Here is a 10283-nt window from a genome sequence, read left to right on the forward strand (position 1 = left end):
CTGTGAGGAAGGGCTGAGGGAGCTGGGGGTGTTGAGGCTGGAGAAGAGGAGGCTCAGGGGAGACCTCATCACTCTCTCCAACTCCCTGAAAGGAGGTTGGAGCCAGGGGGGGGTTGGGCTCTTTTCCCAGGCAACTCTCAGCAAGACAAGAGGGCACAAAAGGTCTCAAGTTGTGGCAGGGGAGGTTTAGGTTGGAGATTCGAAAGAATTTCTTTCTGGAGAGGGTGATCAGGCATTGGAATGGGCTGCCCAGGGAAGTAGTGGATTCTCCGTGTCTGGAGATCTTTCCAAAGAGCCTGGATGTGGCACTGAGTGCCATGGGCTGGGAACCACGGGGGGAGTGGATCAAGGGTTGGACTTGATGAGCTCTGAGGTCCCTTCCAACCCAGCCAGTTCTAGGATTCTGTGATTCTCTGCTGTGGGGAGCTGAGGCACCCAAACCCCAGCTGGAGGCAGTTTGCTGGAGTGCTGGCAGGCCCCTGGAGCTCCTCTGGAGATCTTTGGAGGAAAGGTAGGAGCCTTCCCTGACAGCCCAGCCCAGGAAGGAAGGAGCCAAGAGCCTGGTGAGCTGCTCCCCTGGTTCTGCAGCAGCTCCAGGCAGAGGTTTGCTGAACTCGTGGCTCCCTTCCCAAAATCTCTGAGCTTTGAGCCTGCTCCCAACACCCCCCTGGCTGGCAGCCACTGTTTGCCAGCCTGCAGTGTCCCTGTCAGGTTCCCCTGTGCTCTGCTCCCAGGTGACATCCAGGCTGCACAAAGGGACCTTGTTGCTTCACGTGGCCTCCCCGTGAGCACAGCAACTGCTGGGGCTCTGCAGGGACCCCAGGGGCCAGGAGACACAGCCCAGCCAAGCATGTAGGACTGGGTCCTTGTCACTATTATTTCCTTGTCACTATTTTATTTCCTTGTCACCATTTCATTTCCTTGTCACTATCATTTCCTTATCACTATCATTTCCTTGTCACTATTGTATTTCCTTGTCACTATTTATTTCCTTGTCACTATTGTATTTCCTTGTCACTATTTCCTTGTCACTGTTACTTCCTTGTCACTATTGTATTTCCTTGTCACTATTGTATTTCCTTGTCACTATTGTATTTCCTTGTCACCACCACATGTGAAAAGCTGGATATCTTTGTGTCTGAGCCCAGAGTGACAGCCTAGAGAGCACTAACCTCTTGTCCTGGCAGGAAGCAGCTTGCCCAGCACCACCAGGGCTGTTCAGAGAATGAGAACAGGCAGCAAATCCCATCCACACCCCTCTGAGGACACCCTGCAGGGAGTGCAGACCCATGGGCTACAAGCACCACATCAGACTGTTCCAACCAACCCACAGCTCAACACCAGTTTGAAGGCAGCTACAGCACAGTTCTCCCCTTGCTCAGATCTGGGTTAAATCCTCTCAACATTATGACTTTCAGTATTGAAAGTCTCTCTTTTTGCACCTGTACATTTTTAGACACAGTGCACCAAATTCACCCCCCTTCCTCCTGCACCCAGGGCTGACTTTGGGGCAGCTCTCCCCACACAGGTTTCACTTCAGTGATGAAGCCATGACCCAGATTTCAGACTAAATGAGTAAAGCTGAAAATTCCCAGGCCTGTTGCCATGGTTACAGGCAAACTATTGTTAAAAAAAGGTGGGAAGAGGAGGAGAAAGAGCAGGAAACAAAGAGGAAAATCATCCTCAGGGGTAGGCCTATCATGGCAGGAAGATTTCTTCTCAGCCAAGTGAGATTAAGTCTCTTCCTTAGGATCCAGAGGACACTGAGGTCAGTGCACACCCAGGGCACCATTTTAGTTTTCCAGCCCATTTTTGCTTCCTGCTGTTACAGCAACAAAATGGCACGTTCCACCCTAACACATCACTCTGGCATCACAATAAACCAAACTCCTCCAAACATTCAAGGGATTTATTGCCATTTGGAATATGTTTATTGTTCAAGAACACTGCACTGAAACAAAAGCCCATCCCATGCATCTGTTGTCAGCTGCACCCTCAGCACCAGTGCAGCTTTCAGGCAGGTCATGCAGCAACACCCCCCTCAGAGTGAAGTAAAAAAACCACTGAAAGGCACCTCGTGGCCTTCAGACTCCAAACAAGGTAATTTTTTGCCTGTTAAGGATTAGATACATCTAGAACAACTCAAACAGTAGGAAAAAAATAATAATAAAATCCCTTTAGGGCTTTTTAAAGAGCAATAACAGACTCTGCTGCTTCCTTCATTCAGTGCTCTGCTTCTGCTTTCCCAACTCTTCTTTAAATAATGTGCGACTTAAAATGTGTTACTGGAGTCCCTTCTTTGAGACAAGGCATGCAGGGAGAGGGAGCTGCTCACTCCTAGGCTGCCTATCTACACATTTGTTCTTGCAGATTAGCAAGCCACTGCTTTTAAGTTAAAAAAAGAAAAAAAAAAAGAAAATTACAAGAGAGGATAGGAATGAATGCACCCAAGTTAAATGGCTTTAAGAGTATGTTAACACATGGAGCAACAATACCACCTACAGTCCTGCTGATGTTCATAGGCTGATCTGAAAAACAGTTTTGTCAAACCATTGGGGGCCACTTTTGGAGATTGTCTGATTAAAAACAAACAAAAAAAAAGAGATAGTTTTCAAACACTGCTTGTTATTTGGATACTACTCCTGGGTAGTTATTCTAGAGCTGTAAGGCAGCAAAGTTTTAAATGCAATGGCTTACATTGCTGAATACTTCTTAAAAGGCAAGATTAAAAAAAAAATAGACTGATTGTTGGTGGGGTCATATTCATAATGGGTGTTTCTGTTTGATCCCCACTGTAACTGACAGCAGCTGTAGATGGCAAGTCTTCTCTGGTTGGCATTCAGGATGAACACATTCCCTGGCTTATTTCAAGTTGGGTGTTTAGTTCTTTTTCTCCAATCTGCCAAAAGAAGAAAAGCTTTTGTGAGAGTGTGAACATTAAACTGCAATTGCTACACAGAAATCTGTCATTTCATAGGACATTTCATAGAATCATAGAACTGGCTGGGTTGGAAGGGACCTCAGAGATCATCAAGTCCAACCCTTGATCCACTCCCCCCGTGGTTCCCAGCCCATGGCACTCAGTGCCACATCCAGGCTCTTCCTAAAAACCTCCAGGGATGGAGAATCCACCCCCTCCCTGGGCATTCCAGTGTCTGATCACCCTCTCTGCTAAGAATCCTTTCCTAATATCCAACCTAAACCTCCCCTGGCAGAGCTGCAGCTCTGCCAGGGGAGGTTTAGGTTGGATATTAGGAAAAAATTCTTTAGTTTGTGCCCAGATATCCCACTGATACCTCCCCAACCCCCCCTGGCTCCAACCTCCTTTCAGGGAGTTGGAGAGAGTGATGAGGTCTCCCCTGAGCCTCCTCTTCTCCAGCCTCAACACCCCCAGCTCCCTCAGCCCTTCCTCACAGCACTTGTGCTGGATCCCTTCACAGCCTCCTTGCTCTTCTCTGGACCTGCTCCAGCACCTCAATCTCCTTCCTGAGCTGAGGGCCCAGAACTGGACACAACTTGCCCAGTTATTTACTCAAAGGCAGTAAATAACTTGGCTTTCTTTTCTCTCTTGTTTTTAAATTTCAAGTTAATTGGGAAAAGCCCCAATCCTGACTCAGGACAGCCTGGGATGGGCTCTGCACTACTTGCCAGGCCATGAGGGTCTGGGATTTCCTCAGGCACTCTCAGCTTGGAGCTACCCCAGATCACCTTAGAGCTGCTCTGTTTGATTTCGCCATGACATCCAAGCTCCTCACAGCTTTATGGATGCTTCCCACCCAGACTAATCAACCCAACACATGAAACCAGCAGCTGAAAGCCCTGCCCACACCCGGGCCCTTCAGGATTTTCAGCCTTTCCTCTGTGCACCCCTCAGGAGCTGCACAGGGGGTGCCAGACAACAAGTTAAAGCTTGTTGAAGCTGCCCAAGGCTGAAGCAGTTCATCATCCTGTGCTCAGCTCTGGGGAGGCCACAGCTTGAGTCCTGTGTCCAGTTCTGGGCCCCTCAGGAAGTTCAGGAAGGAGATTGAGGTGCTGGAGCAGGTCCAGAGAAGAGCAAGGAGGCTGTGAAGGGATCCAGCAGAATTCCTGTGAGGAAGGGCTGAGGGAGCTGGGGGTGTTGAGGCTGGAGAAGAGGAGGCTCAGGGGAGACCTCATCACTCTCTGCAACTCCCTGAAAGGAGGTTGGAGCCAGGGGGGGGTCGGGGAGGTATCAGTGGGATATCTGGGCACAGACTAAAGAATTTTTTCCTAATATCCAACCTAAACCTCCCCTGGCAGAGCTCCAGCTCTGCCAGGGGAGGTTTAGGTTGGATATTAGGAAAGGATTCTTAGCAGAGAGGGTGATCAGACATTGGAATGCCCAGGCAGGGGGTGGATTCTCCATCCCTGGAGGTTTTTAGGAAGAGCCTGGATGTGGCACTGAGTGCCATGGGCTGGGAACTGCAGCGGGAGTGGATCAAGGGTTGGACTTGATGATCTCTGAGGTCCCTTCCAACCCAGCCCATTCTATGATTCTGTGATTCTTTCTGTGATTCCATGATTCCCAGGCAGGCTCTGCCCCACACACAGCTCCCAGCCACACAGAGAGCAGGGTGACAGCACCAGAAGGGGGATACACTCCCCCCCCCCTGCAGCCACTTGCCTGTATTTGATCAGTCGTCCTCCTTGGACCAGCTGGGCCACTTCGTTGGTCAGGTGGCAAGCAAAAAGCAGCCAGTTCCTGGGCTGCACTTTGTAGGCAAACCTCATGAAGGTCAAGGAGTAACAACACAGTGCTGCAAAACAGGACAGAGATCCTCAGGAGATGGGTTGTCAGGTTTTGGTACTGGGGGGAGGTCATGCCAGAAGGATTATCATTCCTGTTTCATTAAAGTTGTGTAGTTTAGTTTCCAACCCATCAGTCTCTCTCCCTTATTCTCTCTCCTTTCTTTATCAAGGAGGAGAGAGAGATTAATAGAGAGCATCTGTCACTTGGTTTAATTGCCAGGCCACCCTGACAGCAACTAACCCTGTATCACTCTTTGAGGGACAGTCAGAAAGCAAGCTCTGCAGCACCTCCATTTTCAAGAGGCCTCTGAAATGATTTTCCAGTGCATTTGATTCCTGTCTCTAGTTTGCAGCTGTATCACTGCCTGAGGGACACAGTTCTGTACCAGCTGATCCTGACCAGTTCTCAGCTCTTACCAAATGTCATCCTGCCACTGATGATTTCAGGAGATTTCTTCATGTCATTAATAGCAGCCACAGGCAGGCCCCAGTTGGCAACTGGCCCCCAAAAGTGCTGTAAGAGAGGGAAAAGCAACATCAAGTTACACAGAAACTTTGGACTTCTGGAAAGAGCCAATGTTTGGCCAGCTGAAGCTCAGGCTTGTGAATAAATACTATTTGGGCAGCACTGCTGGGGTTTGCAGGATGCTCTGCAGGTGCAGGCAAGGTCATAGAATTGAATCCTAGAATGGGCTGGGTTGGAAGGGACCTCAGAGCTCATCAAGTCCAACCCTTGATCCACTCCTGCTGCAGTTCCCAGCCCATGGCACTCAGTGCCACATCCAGGCTCTTCCTAAAAACCTCCAGGGATGGAGAATCCACCCCCTTCCTGGGCATTCCAGTGTCTGATCACCCTCTCTGCTAAGAATCCTTTCCCAATATCCAACCTAAACCTCCCCTGGCAGAGCTGGAGCTCTGCCAGGGGAGGTTTAGGTTGGATATTAGGAAAAAATTCTTTAGTCTGTGCCCAGATATCCCACTGATACCTCCCCGACCCCCCCCTGGCTCCAACCTCCTTTCAGGGAGTTGGAGAGAGTGATGAGGTCTCCCCTGAGCCTCCTCTTCTCCAGCCTCAACACCCCCAGCTCCCTCAGCCCTTCCCCACAGGAATTCTGCTGGATCCCTTCACAGCCTCCTTGCTCTTCTCTGAACCTGCTCCAGCACCTCAATCTCCTTCCTGAGCTGAGGGGCCCATAACAGTGCTGAGGGAACAGGCTGCTCAGGACTGAAGTTGGGGAGAAGGTGAAGCCCCAAATCCCCTCCCCTTGCTCACCGTGCTGTTGGAAAGGGCCATCAGTTTCCCGTTCAAAACATGAAAGAAAAAAAGAAAAAAACCCAAGTTAGTTTCTTGCATAGCAGTGCACACAAGTGGGCCCCAAACAAGCAGGAGGTGGCTTAGCCTTAACCAGCATTAAAACCCATTTCCTGTCATTGTCACAGTGCTGGCTGCTCAAGGTCCTTTTTCCTTCCAAGATAAACCCCACCTGTGGAAGACATTCAGGCACTCAAACCCCCCACAGCCCCTGGTTTCCAAGATGCCAAAAGCAGCCAAGGTTTGCCCAAGACAGAGCCCAGCAGTTCCTGGCTGGAACTGGAGGAGTCACCAGGAATTCTCTGGATATTCACAGGAACACCTCAAGCCAAGTGCCACAAAGTCTGAGTGTCACCAGGCTGAGGTCAGCTGGGGCTTGGTGACAAATCACTGACTGGTTCACTGCACTTTCACTACTCTGACCACTCTCCTTCTGGAGGGTAAAATGTTCCTCAGAGCTGAGCAGTGGCCTTGGCTCTGCACACCAGGCTCCAGCAGTAACTCTAAACATCAAGTGTTATCAGTCCTAGAAGCACACACTGTCTGAGAAACTTGCTGTTCATTTCAGCAAGTGCAGCTGCTTACAAGAGACTGAGCTGAAAGCAAAAGTACAAGACAGAAAATCACCTTTATCCTGGCCCAACCCAGGACATTTATTAACCCAGCTGCAGCAATAATTAAGTTTAAGTTCACCAGACACATGCACAGCTCCATTTTTTCCCCCTCACAAACCCTTAGCTAACTGAACTCCCCCCTGTCCCCAGGCACAGCAGCTTGGTGCCAACAGCAGCCAGGCTTCACTTTTCAAGTGGAAGTTGTTTTCAAGCACGTGGAAGCCTGAAATAGACTGGAAGTGCTGCTATTTTAACTGCAGGCAGCCCTGGCTGAGGTCTTGCAAGGTTGTCCTTGTAGCCCTGGGAGCCTGGAATGGTTGTTATGCTGCTGGGAGAGGGCAGACCAAGGTGACAGAGATTTTTCCAAAAGCAGCTATCCCTTCCCAAAGGGACATGCAGCATTCCCAACAGCCAGGATACCCCAGCAGCTGCTCCTGAGCTGATCCCAGGCCAAAGGAGCAGTTTCCAAGAACTGCATTCACTCCCCTGAGCAGGGGAACACTCTGTCCCAGTGTTCCCAGAGCTGACTGGATTTATTCCTGCATTTCCCATGCATTTTCCTCCTCCCAGCCTGCAGCAGAGCTGAGGTGTCACCCCCCTTCCCCACACACTGCCTTCTTCTCAGCGTCAGGGGTGTCAGGGAGGGGATTTGGAGGGGATTGCTCAGCTCTGAGCTTCCCAGTCAGGCCCTGAGCCCTGCCATTCCTGGCACAGAGCAGTAGAGGACATTTAAACAAATTCTTTTGTCCTTGTGTTTAAAGATTTACTCATGAGAGGCGAGGAGCAGATGGTTCTGGTTCCAGCACTGACATAACTCTCCTAAGGTCCACTGCAAGCTCAAGCAGTGTCCTGGGCAGCTTACACCCACTCAAGTGCAGAGCATTAACTCCTTCCAATCCTCTCCTGAGCACTCATCTCCATTCCTGACAACTCAGCAGCAGAGACCTCTTGGAGGTGCCCCAGGGGATGGGAGGAACTGCCCCGGGGGATGGCAGGAGCTGCCCCGGGGGATGGCAGGAGCTGCCCCGGGGGATGGCAGGAGCTGCCCCGGGGGATGGCAGGAGCTGCCCCGGGGGATGGCAGCCCCTGCCCCGGGGGATGGCAGGAGCTGCCCCGGGGGATGGCAGGAGCTGCCCCGGGGGATGGCAGGAGCTGCCCCGGGGGATGGCAGGAGCTGCCCCGGGGGATGGCAGGAGCTGCCCCGGGGGATGGCAGCCCCTGCCCCGGGGGATGGCAGCCCCTGCCCCGGGGGATGGCAGCCCCTGCCCCGGGGGATGGCATTTCCCATCCTTTTTCTGTTCCCAGTAGCTTTTGGGGCTCCTTGGGATTCAGTGACTCAAATAATTTTAACCACCAGAAGAAGCCAGGGCCTGTCTGCAGTGGCTCAGAGGTTTTCCTTCTCAGAAGAGCTGCTGTGCTGCAGGTTTCTCAGGCAGTAAATCTCTGAGCAGAGGAAGTGGACTCAGTTGCCTGCTGTAAATGGCTTAGATAATACAACTTTAACTAAAGCTGACATCTTTAAAGCAATTTTAAAGAATAAAAAGCAACCTGAAGTCCCCAAAGCAGGGAGCTCCCAAGCTTTCAGATGCTCCTCAGCTCACTTCACACTGACACTGCTGCAACATTTCACCAGAAGCAGGACAAGCCCACCAGCAGCTGGCACTAAAGCACCAAGACTTGTGGTAAATGACAATTCCATCATTCCCAGTCCTTCAGCTCCCTGTTCATCACCCCTGGCAGGATGCAGGATCATTAATGCCAGCCTGAAAAGCACCTTCTCTCTTGCTTTGTGCAAGATCCACAGAGCCCAGCTGGGGGCTCACCCAGTTCTAATGCCAGAAGCAGCCACCTGAAAAGCCAGGAACATGAACTCCTTGGGATTCCTCCCAGCCTGAAGGGATAAGCCTGCAGCCACTCATTCCCATGGATATGGACTGGCTGGGAATGTGCTGGCCCCAAGGCATGAGAGGAGCACTCAGTTCCCCTGCTGGGGGGAACTTCAGGTGCTCTGCCTCAGCTCAAGGCATGCAAAGTGTCACTAACCACCATCCCAGGGCACTGCTCCCCTCAACCAAGGGTCACAATCCTCCCTGTCACTACAAGCTGCTTCCCAGAGCTCTGGCAAGAAGGGAATTGTCTGCAGGACAGAACGTGGGAAGCAAGGAGCTGCAGGAAGCAGTGGAAGGAGCTGCAGTTCAGGCACACACACACACACACTCAGCTCTCTGGTAAACTCCCAGCCAGCAGCCTGGAATTTGGCTCCTTGGGAGCACAGAAGGAAAAGCAGCTGGAGCCCCAGCCCTGCAGGAACACCAGGAACAGCCCTACAAACCCTGCAGCTACCTTTGGACCCAACAAGGCACAACCCAACCCACACAAGGCAGAATCTTTTATTTTTATTTTTGTTTTAATACAGCTTTATCTCTAGAGCTTATTTCCAGGCTAGAGTTAGGATGAGGCAGAGCTGAAAAGGAACATTTTAGCTCCCTCCTCTTTGGTCAGTGGCCTGCTTTGGGCCTGGATAAAGGTGATTTTCTGTCTGGGGCTTTTGCTTTTAGCTGAGTCTCTTGCAAGCAGCTGCAGTTGTCAGGGAGCTGATCCTGTCTGCAGGTGCTGGGGGTAGGAAGCAGCTTTTCTCTCTTCTGGATCTCTGTTTGGTTTCTAATGAAGCAGCAGAGTGCTGCCTGGGGTTAGAGGGTATTTACAGCTAATTTGCACTCATCCTGCTGCCATTACCTAAAAGTTCAGATGAAAAACACCCCTCTCAAGCTTATGCAACATCTTCAGAGGCCTTCACACAGAACCCAGGCAGAAGCCTGCTGTGACCTTTCCTCGCTTTGCCTCAAGGACATTCCCTTCCTTCTTGTCCCTTTTTGATCTCTTTGCCTCCCCATTTCTGGGGCACTTGGGCTCTACAGACCCCAACCCACCTGCTCCTCACTGACCCCTGTATCCCAGCCCCTCTGCCCTCCTGCTGCTGTCCCCAGGACAGAGTTTCCCGGGTGTCCTCCCGCAGGCTGCAATGGGCAGAAGGAGGAGCAGCAGCTCCTGGCACAGGCTGCTCCCCCACCTGCCTTGGAAACCTTTTTATTTCCTTGAGTTTTGGTCAAACTGCTTGCCAGCCAAGCCAGCCCCAAGCCTCCCTCCTTGAGCCCCGCACTCCGGGCTCTCCCAGCTCTCAGCAGCCCCGCTGCAATCCCAATTTTCTGCTGTTTTTGTGACTCCAGGTGACGGAGCCCCCCCTGCCCTTGACCCCCCCAGAGGAGCTGGGCCAGGAGCCCTGAGCCGCCCCAGGGCGCTGGCAGGGGGGGCTCTGGGATCACCCCCGGGCCCATCCCCGCTTTATCCCAGCACGGAGCCGTCCCCGTCCTTAGGAACGCAGCTGCCACCGCCCCCAGCCCCGCAACCTCCCGGTGCCCTTGCGGAGCCCGGGCTGTGCTGACAGGAGCGGGGCAGTGACACAGGAGGGATGGTGGGGGGGCAGCTCGGTGACAAACGCGGCTGTCCCGCACCGCGGCTGCCCCGCACCGCGGCTGCCCCGCACCCCGTCCCCAAGGTCAGCCCGCTCCCCGCGGGACGGGGCGATCGGG

General features: G+C 52.2%; 1 protein-coding gene across 1 annotated transcript; it reads right to left on the reverse strand.

Moving 5' to 3' along the window:
* Positions 1-1894: 1894 nt before the first annotated feature.
* MPC1 (mitochondrial pyruvate carrier 1) lies at positions 1895-5281 on the reverse strand. Its single transcript, XM_030447137.1, has 3 exons — positions 5185-5281; positions 4643-4775; positions 1895-2899 (listed from the first exon to the last, which is right to left on the reverse strand). The coding sequence occupies exons 1-3, from the start codon at positions 5225-5227 to the stop codon at positions 2881-2883; spliced, it is 195 nt and encodes a 64-aa protein (XP_030302997.1). The 5' UTR covers positions 5228-5281; the 3' UTR covers positions 1895-2880.
* Positions 5282-10283: the final 5002 nt, after the last annotated feature.

Source organism: Calypte anna, chromosome 3 (assembly GCF_003957555.1).
Source record: "Calypte anna isolate BGI_N300 chromosome 3, bCalAnn1_v1.p, whole genome shotgun sequence".
Classification (NCBI taxonomy): domain Eukaryota; kingdom Metazoa; phylum Chordata; class Aves; order Apodiformes; family Trochilidae; genus Calypte; species Calypte anna.

What these genes read in the sequence shown, in the direction of transcription:
- MPC1 (XM_030447137.1), bottom strand. Translation starts at nt 5,227, where the DNA reads ATGAAGAAATCTCCTGAAATCATCAGTGGCAGGATGACATTTG. An exon ending in CAGTGGCAGGATGACATTTG is followed by an intron (nt 4,776 to 5,184) that starts GTAAGAGCTGAG and finishes CCTGTTTTGCAG; the next exon opens with CACTGTGTTGTTACTCCTTG.